This window comes from Rhagoletis pomonella, unplaced genomic scaffold (assembly GCF_013731165.1).
Source record: "Rhagoletis pomonella isolate Grant_MI unplaced genomic scaffold, Rhpom_1.0 Rhpom_scaffold_00005, whole genome shotgun sequence".
NCBI classification, from domain to species: domain Eukaryota; kingdom Metazoa; phylum Arthropoda; class Insecta; order Diptera; family Tephritidae; genus Rhagoletis; species Rhagoletis pomonella.
Window position 1 is genome coordinate 43899150 of NW_023458559.1, and position 18231 is coordinate 43917380.

Here is an 18231-nt window from a genome sequence, read left to right on the forward strand (position 1 = left end):
CTATTACCAGTGCCGGTATGTTAAGCAAAAAACGGTCGGAACACGTATTATTTACATACATAAATATATTTGTATGTATATACATATGCGCATATCTACTAACATCTGTTTGTAGTATTGAACTTTTGTATGTTTGTTATTTAAAATAACTAATTGCGAATTCATAACTTTTTTCTCGAGTGGAATACTCGTCGTCTTGATTTTGTTTACATTTTAAATTCACGCATGAAATGTGCAAAACGAAAAGAAATTAATGACTTGAAAATGAGAAAAGAATGTAAACATTGGAAAATACATACATATATGTATGCATTTGTGTACTTAAGTATTATTTGTATGATTACACCGCACAAAAAATTGGTGTGTGCTTTAAAAATTGGACTCACCTACCGACATGTATTTCGACCCGTTGAATCCGAGTCTGAAATCCGTTTAGCTCGTACATCCGTTAAATTTCGAGTAATTTGCGAAAATTGCGCAAAGGTCAAACAATTCTTAATTTTAGCAAAATTACTCGAAATATAACGGTTGCACGAGTAAAATGAACGACAGATTCAGATTTTTTTTAATATAATTTCTTCCATGCTAAGTTTAAAGCGCCTTTGCCGTCCCTTTTTACATGTTCTAGATTCGATAGAAAGCTTGCTCCCTGAAGATTAAGTCGCAACCTGTTGACGGCTGAAAACTAACAGAGGATGTGGTCCATAATCTCTTCGATTTTTTCTGCTCTACAAATTTAATCGTTGGTTAGAACCAAATTAAACGCATGTGATGCCAGCAAACAGTTCCTATTAATATAACAACTAGTAGCCCAGTGAGTACCCTATTCAGACATGAACGAAAAATTACACAGAAGATGGCTCAACTACGAAACTGGTTTGTCTCCAAAACAAATGTATGACGGATATTCGTTCCAAAATGCAATATGACAGAAACTTCGCAAACTTGATAGCATACGCTTTAGATATAGCTTTAGATATCTAAAAGCCGTTCTTTGTCTCCACCTTTTCAGGCTACCTGAAGGAGAATAATTCGTCCATTCATTCGACTGATACAAAATAATTCGACCGTTTTCTTTATGGCGAGAACTCATGCCGGGAACATGCTATGTATATAATACCCTCGCAGCTTACATGCTAAGCTCAAGTTTTGCGCAATATACCAGACCTTTGTACATTGGCGACGCATCTGTGTAAACATGCTCCGATGCAGCTGTCCGTGCCAGATTTTGACCGCAACAGTGGCCTTCACATTCGTCTCAAAGTACTGGCCCGGGAAACGTAGTCGGTCTATGACATTTTCTGGGGTACTCGTTAGGAATTGTTATATTGCCTACTGCGATTGCTGGCAAAGTGACTGGGTCCAGGACACACATATTACTGCGTCTCTCGAGTGGCTTCTTTATGTCTTTTTTTTTTTACAAATGGGACATGTCTTGACGGAAGGGAACATACATAGGTGGAGGGTTCTTTTGGGAGGAGTTCAGTATATGTTCTATATATCTGATAGCGATGCAAAAATTATAGCATTAGGTAAAGTTGGGTCTCGCTTTCGGCCGTGATGGAATATTTCCTAATGAGATTATAGTGAAATTGCAGAAACTGCAGGGTCGACTACCTGGATGAGAAAAGTGCCCTCTAAGTGACCTTAGCGAGACATGTGAAATAGCTAGATATTTCTGGTGCAGAGTTAATCAGGCCCGTGTCGAGTTATAGCAGTCAAAAAGCTCTCATTTGGTTGTTGTCATTGTTTTGGCGCGGATATTTTTTGATCAGAAATATACTCTCTTTGGTATTTAAAGAAGTCTTAAAAATGCCATTACTGGTATTCAAAATGCTGTCTTCAATGTTTTAATCTATAAAGGGGCAAGATGATGTTCGAATACGAAAATGGATGCCAGACCAGGCCCGGCTGGTTTGTGGGCCAACAAAGAAGAATAAAAAGAATATGCCAAAATAAATATGAAATACCAATTAAGAATAAAACAAAGTTTTCCAAGGGCCGTTATCTACAGTAGGTTTTAAAATTTATCTGCCTTTTAAACACAAATTTTGTTCTGAGAAAATTTTGCATCTAATTTAAATAAAATAAAAACCCAATTTGCGTAAACACTTTTTGGTATGAAAAAAGTATATAAACTTATGTATATGTATGAATATTAGGGTGGTCCTTAAATGTAGGAAGCACATTTTTACATTAGATTTCATAAGCCTCAACACCTACGTCGATGCTACTATAGTCGAATGTATCACATATAAATATTGATTCCGATCGAAGTTGGTTAAGACGTGTAGCACAGGTGTCAAAGTTCAGATTATCTTATAAAGAGGTCTTAACCGACTCCAGTCGGGACCAAAATTTATACCTGATATCCTTGACTTTAGTAAATAGTATCAATTTTGGGTATTAAATGAAAAAAAATAATTATTTTAAATTTTTTGAGTCCATAGAGGCATCTGGCGTTTGACCCCTTTGCGACACGCCTTCACCGTCTCCAAAACTTATATCTGACATCTGTGACCATGGTATTACCGATTGAGGTTTTGAAAAAAAAATAGTTCATTTGACTTTAAGGACCACCCTAATGTATGCACGCCTGAATGCAATAAATACCATATACTCATATGTACATACAAGCATATACATATAATTATTCACATTTTAAAGCTAGGAAATGCCCACACAGAGTTGTGCCCCTTTTGTCGCCCGACCGGCCTACAACGAATTTAGCAAAATCATTGAAAAAATAGTCAGACGTGAACTCCCACACGCCACCGCAAAGTTGCAGAAAACAACATTATTTATTTAAAAAACGTCATTATTTGATAGAAATATTCGAAGACGTGGAGGCGAAGAGTGGAAGCAGTGAACTACAAGCGATCGTTTGTGAAACGCTGACGTCTTAACTATGAACGGAAGTGAGTGAGAATTTACTACGCGCCGACATGTACACACCTTATGAATACATTTGTACATATGCAGATATCTATGAAAATTTAGTGGGCGTATGAGAGTGCGAGAGCGTTAGTGTAATCGATTTTTAATTTCAGCGATTATTTCTGCCGATTCTCGCAACACCCAGTGATCGTGCGCTACAAAACTACAAATTATTTGCACGCGAGTATTATTTTTGTTTGTTTGTGTGATGCGAAAGAGGGGGCGGGAAATTGCTCGCCGCAATATAATCAAATCGATTGAGTTATGGAGGAGTACGAGTGATTTATTTTATATTTTATTTTATCGTACACTGCACTTGTGCACTGCCACCTACTCATTGCAATTTTGCAAATGTTTACGACTTTGCGTTTTCCTTTACTTTTTTTTTTGAAACTGGTATGCAAATTTTGTGGCTTGTAAAGAGCTCACTTCCAAGAAAAATGGTCGCTTTTTTCAGCGTTTGTTTACCGAGTGGCAAAAAGTAGGTATTTGTGAGCTAGCCACTTGAAAGTGCATATATCATAAATGGTGGGGAATAGGAAAAAATTATATCAATACATATAAGCAAATGAAATGAAAAAGGCAATGCAAAAACGTGCTAAAGACTTGTTCTTAATGAAAATTTGTGCCGCTTGACTGGCGCTGTGGGTTTCGCAAGCACTGCAAAAATAGTGTGCATGACTCATGGCAAACAGTTTGTGCAAAATGCCACTGTGTCAATTAATACACAGTGGGATATACGGACATTCCTACATTCATTATATAGGATACACAATGTACATGTACACACACATGTGCGCTTTAGATACTTTCATAGAAGCATCAAACAGTGGCCTAATGAAAAACAAGCGTCTGAGTAGCGGTACCACTTGACGGATATCCACCTAACAGTATATGTACATATGTATATACACATGTAAGTGCAAATGTCGGATATTCATGCGCCAATATCTTAATTGAGAATCACACTAAATCGTAGCAAATTAAATTACTTGAAAGTAAATTGCATCGCTTGCTTGTACACGCGTTGTCCTTCCGCCTCCACGTTTATCTGTCTCTATAGCCACCCATAATTTCCACCCAACGCTCATAAAAGTATTCATACATTCGTATTCGTAAATAATGTATCTAGTGATCTGACAAATATTAGGGTGGTTGTTTTTTTTATATGACAAGCTGTTTGCCGAGAGATGGGTCACCAAGTTCGAAAGGACTTCTGCTCGAGGAGTTTCTTCAACCAAAACTAAAAATTTCTGACGGATCTGTCAATTAAGTTTGTTGTAAAAGCCATTTTAAACCGACACTTGAATGCACTTTTTTAAAAGTAGAAGAAGAATCAATTTCGTAGGTCCCTTAAGAATTAAATTTCTCGTGAAGAAAAACATTTTTTATCAAATCTGGAAAGCTTTTTTTCCTCTGGGTAGGATGTTAGGTTTAAATAAAACTTTTAAAAAAGAAGATACTGACTAAAACATTTTGGGATTTTTCTGCTGCCATTTCCCAGAACTGAAGAATATCGGATACACATACTTTTTAATTTTAAGATCGGTTAATATTTAACCGTGGTGGTTTTCCATATAAACACATTTGAAAGCGTCAAAGATGAGCAAGAAAACTAGTATAAAATTAAATCAATTGTAGGTCAACTTACAACTCCATTTTTACGCAAACAAATTGAATTGAGGGCAATTGATTTGAATTGAATTGTGGTCAAGTCGATAGCATCAAAAACAAAAAGGAATTGAGTTTATGTTCTTCCATTTTACTTCAAATCGAGTTTCGGTTCCGTTAGAACCGTTTTTGTGTTTTCGTAAGAACCGAACCGGTTGGTTCTCTAAGCGAACAGCTTCTCCGATTCCGGCTCTTCGGTTCTGTGCATCACTAGTCAGCTCTTTAACTTCTGTGCATCACTAGATCAACTGTTCAAAACCGAGTGGTCCACCGAACGATCCAATTGCATCTATACGCATTAACCAGCAGTCTCACCTTTGTCGAGAATCACTAGGCGATTCACTCGCGCATCATCCGATGCTCACCAACAGTCTCACCCAAGGCGAATTTATACAATTTATTTTCGCCGCGGTACTTATTAATGTCAAAATGATGTGTTTGTTGTAAACAAGACGAATTCATATTTTAACAAACACACTATTTTGACATTAATAAGTACCGCGTCGAAAATCTAAATTCGCCAGTAACACCACCTTGTATAAATTCGCCTTGAACTCACCGTTGCCGAAAGCAATCGAGACAAAACTCTCTCTTTGCCTCTTTCACACATTAGCCTCTCTATCGCTTTCTTATGGATGTTGGCAAATAAGCTTTACCTCTTGCTCGCGCACTCGCACTTTTGTCAGCGTGGTTTCTTTTTAATCTATCTTTTCGCCGCACCCTAATGCGAGTGCACACACTAATACATACATTTGAGAATTCATTCACTACTGTTCTAACACGCTTCGGTAGCTAGTATAGCGTTCCCATTGAACCATCAACATATTGTTCATATTTAGGTTTAACGGCATATGAGTATGTTGCGTTGTTGTTGCTTTTGTTAAATAACTTTATTGTTATGGCTGTTGCAAATGCAATTAACGTTGTGTACATAGAAATATTCGCATTATATAATACCTATTGACGGCACTCCCATGAACCCATTTCCTATACATTCTACTCGTAATCGACTAACGTTGCGTTGCTTGTGATTGCTTTGTGTTTGCCGCCAGCGCGATGTGTATGCCCCCCGCTTGCGTAGTTTTTCTTTTCGTTTTATCTTTAACGGTACATAGTTGGACTTTGGTACTCGCAAAGGAAGTACTTTCCGACATGACTATATGTATGTATTTTTGACCATATACATATGTATGTATGTGCGATTTTCCAACTAATTTATCGATTATATTAAGTTACTAATGCATTTATCGTATTCTCTTTGTCGGTATATTTCAAAAGTAAACTTGGTTAATTTCACTTAAACACCAATTAGCTAAATGCACTAGTAGCTGCGCTTAGCCTCATCAAGTTTTTGCAATTACCTTGTGAAATAATCGACTGTTTAAGTGTAATTAAGTGAACTTATAATGGAGTTTTGTTAGAACTGGCTGGCAAACTCTGTTCGGATATGTTCAAGGAATTCTTTCCTGTCCTTGCTTCGTTTACATAAAACCGGATACCAGCTGGTTGGGTAATTACTTAATCTAGTAAAATCTAGGAAATTCTCTCATTGAATACATACATATGTACTGCAAGACCGTATTAAAATGTACATATAGGCTGAAAAAAAGCTCAGTTTGTTCCAAGTTTTTAAGTTACCCTGTAAACCAGTGAAATCGTTTTTACAAGCTTTTATTATATTTCACCTGTGTGTAATCAAACTTTGCAATCAATTTTTAGCTATCTTCCTCGGAACCCGATGACAATGCAAAATGGAAGTTAAATTAATCTACTAGATGGCGCAGGTGTCGGTTTTTGGAAAACCGGATTTGTTTCATATTAAAAATGTATATTTCCTACATGAAATTGGATAATGGCACAAAAATTTTGTCCGGTCCACTAATAAAACTTTGTCTTAAAAAAATTTCTGTTTTCTATAACCTTTCATTTGATGTCCGATTTTTATAAATATACGCCGTTGTTTAGACAAGGTTGTTGATAAACAATAAATCTTTAGTATTGATGTTGTATTGCCCTTGTTTCAAAGAATTATCAGTAGAAGATTAAATTTATTACGCCTCTAGAGAAAAGAACTACACAAAACTCCAATTATTAAAATAATGGGCTTAGGTTCAGGGTGAGTTCATAACAGCCCGAACTGTGCACAAACGTACATTTGAATGCAGTGCGCGTCAAAAGTTAACATACGGAGAACTTTTTTCAATGAATGCAAAGTTTCTTCTTCTAATTTCTTTTCGCTAATGCTTAAGAAAAGTATAGTTTACAAAAATTATAAAAATAATATTTCTAAACTTTATGTACAATTCAAATACTCAAAGTCTTTCTAGAAAATCGAATTAAAAAGTTCAAAATTTATACGCAAATTTCAAATTTATTGAATTTTTCTGAATTTTGCACAAAGCTTACAAATTTTATTTTGATATTTTTTTTTGTAATATGAACTATACATAAAAAAAAAATTATCTGTACGTAGACTTTTGTCACCCACTGTACGTATGTATTCGCATGTCCATCTTTGACCTTAGCAGAAGTATCCCCACAGATATCATTTGAAAGCGGAATGAACGGTGTACGATATTTGGAGACTGGACCAAAAGAAAACTCTTCACGGTTATCTCAATGCCGAATTAGTTGGAGGAGACTTTTTAAAAGTTTAAGCTTCCGGATCCAATGATCCGCTGTTCCAAGCTTTCCTGCTTACCAGTGTAACACGTTTTAGGCAGATTACAAGCAAGTAGCTATGTACTCGTATTTAGGTCGTGGCTGCACTATTGAAACATTCACAATTAGTTCCAGAATAAGTAGCTGATCTAAATTTTGTCCGAATCGGGAAAAAAGGCCACTAAGATTTCAGGAAACATTTAAGTTGAATCCGTGGGTAACTTAGGAACATCTTCAAGAGCAAAAAAAATGGAGGTTCTCTAGAAAATTTTAAATTCTGATCTTGGACCATTACTTAGCTATAGGTAAGCCCCAAGTAAGTTCACAGATTTATCTTCTGGTTCTGGTTTCGGAATGAACGCATATTAATGCGTTCTACCTCAGAATAATATCTTAACCTAATAAATTTATTTTACATTGACGTGACATGAGGAATAAGCTCCACAAAAAAAAAAAGAATATTATTGCTACTCCTATCTCAGCTCCAAATCCATACATAAGTACAAAGGTAAACAAGTATTTTCTTAAGTTAGTATAACACACTAATTTTATTACACTTATAGATAAGTGCGTATACAGATATATATGAACATGTGTATATATTTATATGCTTTATCTTTCTTTGAATCTTCATGATTTTATCTTATCTAAGACAAATGATAAATAATCTGATACAACGGAGGTGGATTACGTTAGGATATTACGGCAACTTAAATATTTGTAGACTAGCTTGGTATATGTACATATATATGTACGTACATGACACTTATAAAATAAGATAAAAAATTGTAAAATAGAAAATAACACCGTGCAACACATTTTTCTAACAAAGAAACACCCTACGCAGGTCGATAGAACTGATCTAAAGCAGCGATAGGCAGAGAGAGTTTTTACTCTATACGCGCCTATACAAAATATATAGAAAGCTTAAGAGCTTTGCCCGCGGGCAAGGCGGTACCCATCACCGATCTAAAGTAACAAACCCCTAAAACAGAGATTGCAGAGAGCGCTTTTACTGTGCACGTTAAATCTATATAAAGCTCAAAAAAGCTCTTCACGCGTAAAGTGGATTACCCCCCGCTGCCCGAAAAGTGTTTCGCAAAGTCAGCTCGCGTTTTAAAGATTTTTCTCCAGTTTCACCAACCAATTTTAAAATTTATCAGACTATTGAAATCTAAGATGGCGAATTTTTCGAACAAAATTGTGTCATTTTAAATTTTACAGGCTGATAAATTTAAATTAATTGGTGCAACCGGGCATTGGCCGATCAATATTTGGCTCTTGCATCGCATGTAAAAGTTATCAATACTGGGAGCCAATTCTGGTTCTATGAAATTGTGAAGTGAAATTGAAAAATTCAATGTCAATGAAGATTTAATTTTTTCACTTTATTATTTTGTTATATCATTTTAAGCGCTTCTCGATTATTAAAGGCTTTTCTTTTAACATCTAGCAAGTAATTATTTAGTAAATTATTGTGGGTGATGAAAAATGTTTTCACGTATGATTAAAAACTAAGCAGGTGCTTTTTCTTAAAGTTTCAAGTCCTTTACTTAAAAGGTCTGAAATTTTAAGAAAAAGCTTAGTTTTTATTCATACCACCCATTGTTCTGGTAAGAAGTTCGACTAAATACTTATTCTATTGAAAATTTGCCTCACTCAACTTTTTTCTTTTGAAAGCAATATAAAAATTCACTGTTTTGTTTACGAGTTTCACCTCCAGCCATAATCGATTGCACAATTGTCTTCAATAATATAAATATAACGAGCTAATCGATTATGCTACATATGTACATACATATGCATATAGCGGCAACAACAAAAAATAACACAAAAACTTGTATATAATTGAAAAGGAAAGCAGCCACACAAAAAAAAAAAATAAACACGCAGCTGACCTTCTCACGCCGACGCACTATGGGCAATATGAGGCATTTGCTGATCAAAAATCTGTAACTTTTTTGGTTTAAAGCTACGATCATGATCGTGTAGATTTAAACCATGCATTCTTCATTTTTGTATCTCATTTGGTTCCCGAGATATAGACCCAATATGTGGACTTGGAAAACATAAAAAGTACACTTTCTGATTAAATGGAAAGAAGATATTATACTATTGGTATTAAACGATTGTTTTTATAAAATATTATTTCAGATATATATATATATATATATATATTAGATAGATTACCCTTTATTAAAAAAAATATATACAATATTTAAAAAAAAAATTCTGAACTAGTAGGTTCCAAAAGAAAAGTATATAAAAACACCCTAATAAAACAAATTTTCAATGGTATACCAAATTGCGCTTTGAAAAAAGCTTGTCGTTTTCTAAAAATTATTAACTTCGTCGGATATTATTTCAGCATTACGTGACTCAAACGATTCTAAGACAGTTTTCTTTTTTTCGGTATCTGCCGTCTTTCTAGCTTCCACAATATTAGCTTCAACTCTTTTACCCATAGATCGCAGTTCCGAACTTTTGGGGAATACGCAGTAACTGCCCGTATCAGCATGCAGATGTTTCTTAACCATTGTGAATAAAGAGTACCTAGCAGACAATCGGCCATATTTTTTTCGAGTTCCTTATTCATTGTGGGTACTAAAACTGGAAAACTAGTATTGGTACCTGCAATTCACAACGGTTAAGAAACATCTGCATGCTGGTGCGGGCAGTTTACTGCGTATTCCCCAAAAGTTCGGTGTGAATTGCAAGTATCAATACTAATTTTGCGCAGGATCAAGTGCGGTCAAGTGTATCCTTAAAAGTCGCCAGCAAACTTTTTTATCTTTATTTACTCCCATTTGATTGTAAATAATAAAAAATCGTATTTATTGGTAATTCCGTATGAATGGTGTTTGGTAATTTCTTCTAAAAATTATTAGAAACTCACAAATGTAACATCAGGTAAAAGGTGTGGTTGTCTTGTTTTGGAATATATAATTTTTTTGGTTAGGTTTTAAGATTTATTATTTATAGGGTTAAAAGCTCAGTGATACTAGTAGCTGCTGAAATCCTGTATTCTCACGTAGTGTCACTTAAAACATCATAACTTCATATGGCGGAAACTTTTTTTCCGTGTAGTAGGTGGATTTTTCGTGCTTTTAATGAATTCAAATTCAAAAGATACCCAAGTGGAGAAAACCTTCGAATCTTTCATCGAAACTAAAAAAACGAAAAAAAGTGTATTTTATTAAAGAAGCGGTTGCTGCAACCTGTTATTTCAAAATAAAATATTTATAGCTAATATAACATATAACTCAAGTCAGTATTTCTTGATAGGCCCTTGCTAGGAAAAAATTCCTAAACTGCGGATCTGACAATTACTGCGTTGCGAGTAAAAATTTCAACAATTTGAATATGTCAACTTCTTAAGTAATTTTCACTTTATTTCCTTTATTCCCTAAAAAATTATTTACAACTTTTGAAAAATGAATTTATGATCCGTCTTTGTACTGGCTCGATCCATAGTGCGACGCCCCACTTTTTTATGTAGCTTTTCGCTTGTTCGAAAAGAAGGTAGCAGAGCGGCAGAGACAACAAAATACAAAAAAAACTAGCAAGATGGAACGGAAGAATGACAGCAATTACTATATGCGTGACCTTGCCGTACAAAAGCACGCAATGTCGAGTACATACAAACAGAGCCATATACTAGGCGCACAAATTTTGGGCCACTTCCAGATACAAAATACTATGCAGATATGTAAAACAAAATTTCATAAGTTTGTTAGTCCCTTTGGCTACCAACCTGAAAATGTTGCGGAATTTGTTGTTGTTGTTGGCCTACTGTTGGCGCCTGCTGCTGATGTGGATGATGATACGCTTGCTGTTGTTGTTGTGGTGTTTGTTGTTGCTGGCGTGGCGAACCATATGCGGCGGCATTGGGATCAGCATAATAGCCGCCGGCTGGTTCATGATGTATGGGTATATTGATGCCATTGGTGGTGTTGCCGGCTACAGAGCCACCGCCGCCACCACCAACGCCCGCTGAGGCGTTTGCATTCGCATTGGATAAGACGGTAGGGCGCATTGTTGTTGACGTTGTTGTTGGTGTTGCTGGTTTTGATCTCCTCGTTGCTGCGCTGAGTTAAAGTTTATTGTAGATTTTTATTTTATTGATTATTTATTTAGTACGATATTTGCTTGTTGTTGCAGAAATATCACTGATTAAAGCTTTATGTTGCGGTTCGTAGTCACTAATGTTAATTTCGGAAATAGTTTTGAATTTTTTTTGCTTTCGATGTTTTAGTGCAAATTCTAATGTAGATGGGTTATTTATTTTTCCAAATTTTTATTTTTTTAAATTTGTTTTGCTTTAATTAGTTTGAATTTTCGTTGACTTTCTCTTTTGCTGGAAATATTGCTGCCACTTTACTGGAATTTAGGAAATTTATCAGTTCTTAAATTTGTATTCGTTTAATTAATTTTCGTGAATATTTGTCTCAATGAAATCTGGTTCAATAACGAATGAATATTATGGATTTAGGTACAGGAAACTTGAGCGTTTGGATATGTAATCGCCGGAAAATTTAAAATAAGATATTAAAAAATAAAAAAAAACAGTTTTTGTTTCAGAAAATTTGGTTTAGCTTAAAGCAATTGAAAAGTTCCATATTTAACTTATAGTTTTGTAATTTTATTTTTACAAATCTTTAAATAAGAAATTATTTCATTTATAAAATAAAATTTTTAGCGACTGGAAAAAATGTCCAGAAATTAAATTTTTTATGATATGGTAAGAAATCTGTTATATTTTTGTGTTAAATTTTCGAAATTTTATTTGATTGCGTACATTTTAATTGTTATGTAATATGTATTTTCAAAACTCTGCACTTTTCTGGATAGAGCTTAAAAAGTTTCGGTATTTCAAATGTATTTTTTTAATATTAAAATAATTTTCTTGAGTTCATTGACACTTTGCAAACAAACAAAACAAAAACCCAAAAGTTTTGAAAATTTTAATGCACTAATTTTTTTTTTTTAATTTTGCATTTTAATTTTTTTGTTTGCGTTTGTAAAATTTGAATTTTTGTAATTTTTAATTTAAAAGCTTGTATCAATTTGACTTTATGTTAGGAAATATAGAAAATTGTGTTATTTTTTAACTTAAGAAACTCAAATTAAAAAAAGGCTTTCTTTATTATAATTTTTACTCTAAATTTTAATATTCAGTAAAATTATTCAATTTCAAATTTGTCTAAAATTCCATAGCTATTGAAAGAAAAATACCAATAACAGTGGTCGCATTTTTTTCCTGAATCAAGTTTTATAAAAACATAAAAAAAACAAACAAATTACAGAATATATATTTTTTGAGACGTACGAGTAGGAGCAAAAAAAGTTAGTACGAACGTCGCCCAAGCAAAAATATGTAATTGAGTTTTGTTTATTTCCGACTCGCAATTAAGTGAATTTATTAATTTTATATTTTTCTGACGATTATTTATTTTTTTTTTGTAAATATTCGAAATATCTTTTTGAGATTTTTTAGGCGGACATTTAGCCAAATTTAAAATTTGTCCCAAGACCCTAAATATTTAATTTAAGGTTTTTTTTTAAGTTTTTATGAAAAAAATAGCAAACATTTTTCTCAACAACAAAAAAAAATCTTGTTATAAATAACACCGGCACACAAAAAAAGGTGGTGTGGTCTTGGAATCTGAATCTGCGGTCCGTTTAACTCGTACACCTCCAAAATTTCGAGTAAATTGCAAAAAATGCGAATTTTTTGCAATCTTTTTCGGTTTCGGTGTATGAGTCAAACGGACCTCAGATTCCGATTAGGTAATTTTCACGAACGTTTGGCCCAAACTAAAAAAATAGTTTGTAGTTAGTAGTTTCAAGAACATTGTATGATATTTTTTTTCCTAAATATATATCTGCTTGAAAATTAAATTTTTAAGAATTCTTTATGAATTAAAATATGTATGCAGATACTTGATCCAAGAATTATTTTGCCCTAAAACTTGCTGTATATACACACTTAATAAAAAATCTTTGTTTATTTTTTTTTTTTTTATAAATAGTAAACAGTTTTTTTTTGAAAAGTCATATTAATAAATGGTATTTGGGCTAGTAGAAGAAAATTATAGTTATCTAAATCGTGCAATTTATAAAATTTAAAAGTTTGTTGATAATACATTTTTTTCACATTTTCAATTTTAAAGCGTTTTCCTTTTTATAATGAAGAGTTAGCAACTAAAATTCGTTATTTCTTTACTTTTTGTTAAATTTTATTTCACTTAATTTTTTTAAGTTTATTGGTTTTTATTAACGAAATGTGTTATTTTCGTGAACACTAGAAACATTTTTCACAAACTTTCCGCTTCTACAATCAAATGCGATTTTTTCTTAATATTTTCCACCAAATTATTTGCTAGTTATTTTTGTTTTTAATAGAATTTGCAAACTTCTTCATATTTTCTTGACTTTGCACACTTTATATGACTGCCGGTTGCTCACAGCTGTCTCAGCTGTTGCGGCGTTGTTTTTTTTTTTCTTGGCCCCTTCTTGATTGGTGTGGGTGGCGTATGAGCAACCATAAATGCGCGAGCGTTAATCTTTTAGCCCACCACTATATGTATTCAGCTCGCCCGTTTTACCACCAACAGCTCGTTCTGTACGTGGCGGCGTTTGCTCGGCCGAAATTCGACTGTTCGCTTACTACCCGCTACTACAGTTGGCTGCTTAGCCATTTGCTAATGTTATGGCTACTCGCTCGCTAGTTGGCTGGCACCCCTGCTCTGCCGGACTATTCTGACCCACTAGCCACACTAACCAGCTATTAACATAGTTGCTTGGGTGGTGAGGAGGCGCTCAATTTTCGTGGCAGTGTCGGGGTTGTTGCTGGCTACACTCATTTATTCGCCCCTTTCTGTGCGCGCGCGCTTGTTGGGGGGTTTCTTTGTTATTGTCGTTGTTGTTGTTGCTGATGTTGCTATTGTGCTGCTATTGCCTTTTGTTGGTGGTGGAAAAATTCTATTGCGATGTTTCTAGTAGCTTTTGGATATTTAGCGGACATTTTGAGAAAAAAATTTCGTAGCAGTTCGCAAAATACACACACGAATGGGATTTACTTGAATTTTAATTAAAATTTTCTATAATTCAATTTATTTGCATTTTAATTGTTTTTCGATACCAACTGCTAGTGTTGTATAATGTGAGGAAACCGGAATTTCAACCGTATTATTCTATCGATTTTCGTAAAGTATAAAAGAAGGCTGTTGCGTTATTGTTGTTTCGATTGTTGTTGTCATGCCGTTTATTGCACGCACATTCACCTTGAGCAAAAAAAGTCGCATTAATTTAACCTAAAAGCACTTGCAGCACCAACAAATGGCGTTTTGGCACGCGAATGCGTCGAAATGATTCACAATCCAGTTTCTACGTGTTTTTTTTTTTGTTGCAAAAATCAAAATTCGCAATGCAGCAATTTTGAGATTTGCAAAGAGCCAAAAATTAAAGAAAAAGTCAGTTATGACGTCATTATGTGCGGCATGGCTCAATTCGCTTTTTCAAAATTTAATATTAGTATCACTTTGCTTTTGTTGTTGTTGCTGACAAAGCTGAAAACCGCGTGCTCGCCTCCTAAGCTGTAGCTTATCACGTATGTAGCTCCACCATAAAAAAATTGACAGCTATAAAAAAAAAATGCAAATTCAATTTAAAATAAGCACTTTAGTTGCTACGCTCAAAAATAACAACAAAAGCAAAAAAAATTTTGCTTTGAGTAATTTCTTTTTTTTTTTACTGTATCTATATCTTCCGTCGTATTTCTTTTTCCACACACGTTTGCCTTACGATTTCTTGCCAGTCGTTGTTGTTGTAGTATTTGTTGTTAGCGCCGTTTGTTATTAGATTCTTATACACACACAATTTAACTTTTTTAGTTTTGTTTTTGCTTCCGCCGTACTTAATCGCTTCGTTGTTACTTTTAGACTGTCTTCCTTAGGTTGGCAATTGCTACCTTATTGCCCCAGCAAGTCGTCAATATACCAAAAACTTACTAACTCATTCTCCAATTGCTCGCAATGCCAACTGCTCCACGCAAGCTATTTTAATATGTTAGTGTGTTTGTGTTTGCCTCATTCACTCCCATCGTTTTTGTTCTCTCTCTATCTCTTTCTCTAAAGCACGATTTCTTCCCACTTTGGCTGCTTTTCCACGTGTGTTCTTCAACTTGTTGGGGTATGAGCGCCATGAATTTGACATAGAGCACGCTGAGATGGAATTTTGAGAGTGAGCGAGTGGAGCATGAGAAAGAATGTGAGCGGCAAATATGTGTTCGTAGTCTATGCACAGTGGGTTAATTCCTTAAATGATGAACAGAAACTCAATTCCAAAAGAACCGAAAACCATTTCCGGAAGAATCGAATCCTCGTTATTTTTGATCTATCGACTTGCAACTCGGTTTGTTTCCGTATTGTGGAGTTCTGAGTTGGCCTACACATTTTTTCTTTGAATATAATGTCAAGCTAGTTTCCTTCCTCATCACTGTCAGCAGCGATTTGAATGGCTCAAAAACGCAGCGACAACATAAAAAAAAAAATTATCGAAATATTAATTTGTTTTAAATGATATACTAGCGTGGAAAACGCTTATTTAAATTTAATTTGATGCATTTTATTTTTATAAATTATGGTACCACAAATATCAACTAACGAATGCATGTAATATATTTATTTATTTTCTTTACTTTACTTTATAAAAAAAATATAAAAATAAAAAGTAATTTTTGTAAAAAATTTTCTTTCTTTTAAGATATTTCGACGCCGCCCATTTCCGTTACCGCTTATTTGAGAACCGAAACCGGTCCAAATTCCCGGGTTTCCTTGCGTTTCTCGACATGTCCTTGAACCATTTTTATTCTCCGGCAAATCCTAGCAGTCCTTCTAGTGGAGCTTTCCAGTTGAGGCGTGAGTGCTAAGCACTCGCAAAGGATTGGAACCTGGCGGCCATATGGCCAATGGTCCAATGTCCCATTCGTATTTCTGTGAGAAGCCTAACTTTTGTCTTTGAAAGCCTTAATGAACTCCGTGTTCTTCGTACGTCGAGCCGTGGCCAAATCGAGCGCGATACCGTGCATGTGTGCAGATTTTCCCACCTGCTGTTGGTCACTCTCTGAACTTCTTAAGACAGAAATCGCAGGGGAGATTTCACGAACTGGATCGCTCCCCGAAGACCCATCTCATCCCATTATGCCCGGGACCCGGTAAAGATTGATTATGTGTTACTATAGAGCTTGTAGTGATCTTCAGTATTCCTTAACGCATATCGAGTTAGTCGTTACTGACCCTAACGCTTTGATATCCGCCTATCTGTCAACAACGAAGGCAAGTTTGATGGAGCTAGGTCGACCAGTGACGAGTCAAGATTTGCTTTACTTCTAGGCTGGACGCAGAAAGAACCTTTGATTCATGACTCGGAAAATTCAGACTGCACTAAGGAGCCGGTAATGAACTTAGGCCAATAGACTCTGCTGCCATCTGTACTATAAGGTTCCAGCATAAAGGTACTACTAAGAATGCAAGGCTCTTAAAATTTCTCAAAATTAAATCGATCACAATGTAATAAAACCAGCCAACATAAGCTAAGCGTTAGTTAGTTTTATACTACCACCCAATCGACCGTATAAGTAGAGACCTAGACTCTTCTCCTGTCTTGTTCAGTGTGTTACTAGCACTCGCTGAAATAATGGAAACCGTATTACAGCTGTTTGTGAATTGAATCATTTGTGCAACAATATTTTCAGCTTCGGGCCTGCTTAAATCGTATCTCGTGGATATTTTTGTTCTTTGATGAAGTACGTGCAGTAGGTGTTTAACCCCTTGGGTAACGCATCCTAACTAGCCAAACAACCGACTTATATGAAAATTTACCTCTCTATGAAAATGATTGGATGGCGGGTCGTGTATTTAATACGACTCCTTTACCATTAAAACTCATATATTCGTAAATTTTTCTGACTGTGACAAGAACCGTGTCACCTGATTTGACATTTTCCATCATCAGAATGTTTGGTCTCGAGGGGTGGGAAAATAAGACAACTGAATAATATGACTGAACTGTTGATTGAAGCTTTCCTAGCGGATTCGACATAGAGATTGTAATCTATCAAAGTTTCAAAACCACTTTATCCTCGTGCTCCATTTTATACATACCTGCCTGAGTTATTACGTTTCTCTTCTTACAGAGCAAATTCGAAGCTATGTTATTCTTTCTGTGACAGGCCGAGCTCAGCATGCGAAGTCAAGGTGGTGTACTCTTTTTGCCAGACGAACAGACCGCGTGCGTATAATTTCAATACTTCAAATTCTAGCTAAGCCAGCTTTACTATAGGGTTTCGGAAGTCACTGATCTGGACGAAGATATACAAACTTTATATGCAACGCATAGAAGTGGATGAAAATCAATCATCGACATTTTAATATCTTGAAAGAAGATATTATGAAAAGGGTATTGCATAGAAACTTAATAATGGGAGACGACAAAAGATTTTAATGCCCGTGACTACTACTGGTAACACAAAAACGAAGAAGAAGATAAGAACTGTCTCTGGTAAAGCAAATGACATTTTCGGTCTCACGTTTTAGCTTATTTTTTCGATTCGAAATACGGTTAGCTTGCAATTACAAAGTGCAACAATATATTCGCGGCGAAATGATTCCAAGATAGGATGAAAAACTTAGATCCATATAATAAAACCTTCAAACCTTATTAGTATCCGTCATAACAGGACACTGCCTAATTGGCAAGCACGCCTATCGACTTGGCCTACGTTTACATGACTTCTGAAGAAGTTGTCAAGATGAAGAGGAAACGATTCTGCACCTGTTGTGCCAATGCCCTGCTCTACCTAGATAAAGACTCTCCACTCTCGGTAGGCAATTCTTCGACAACTTGGAGGACCATAGATGCGTCGAAATCAGGGATCTTCTCAAAGTTTTTTTTGGTTTT

General features: G+C 35.0%; 1 protein-coding gene across 3 annotated transcripts; it reads right to left on the bottom strand.

Moving 5' to 3' along the window:
• Positions 1 to 10987: 10987 nt before the first annotated feature.
• On the bottom strand, positions 10988 to 14518 carry LOC118739032 (ecdysone-induced protein 74EF-like). Of its 3 annotated transcripts, none has more exons than XM_036470121.1 (2): positions 14418 to 14518; positions 10988 to 11649 (listed from the first exon to the last, which is right to left on the bottom strand). In XM_036470121.1, exon 2 carries the CDS (start codon positions 11303 to 11305, stop codon positions 11003 to 11005), a length of 303 nt encoding a protein of 100 aa, XP_036326014.1. In that variant the 5' UTR covers positions 11306 to 11649; positions 14418 to 14518; the 3' UTR covers positions 10988 to 11002. The 3 variants fall into 3 exon arrangements, with proteins under 3 accessions (XP_036326014.1, XP_036326016.1, XP_036326013.1); XM_036470123.1 differs by lacking the exon at positions 14418 to 14518 and adding an exon at positions 13851 to 14334; XM_036470120.1 differs by lacking the exon at positions 14418 to 14518 and adding an exon at positions 13714 to 13844.
• Between the last annotated feature and the right edge of the window lie 3713 nt (positions 14519 to 18231).

Coding starts and splice junctions, on each gene's coding strand:
- LOC118739032 (XM_036470121.1), bottom strand. CDS start 11,305: ATGCGCCCTACCGTCTTATCCAATGCGAATGCAAACGCCTCAGCGGGC.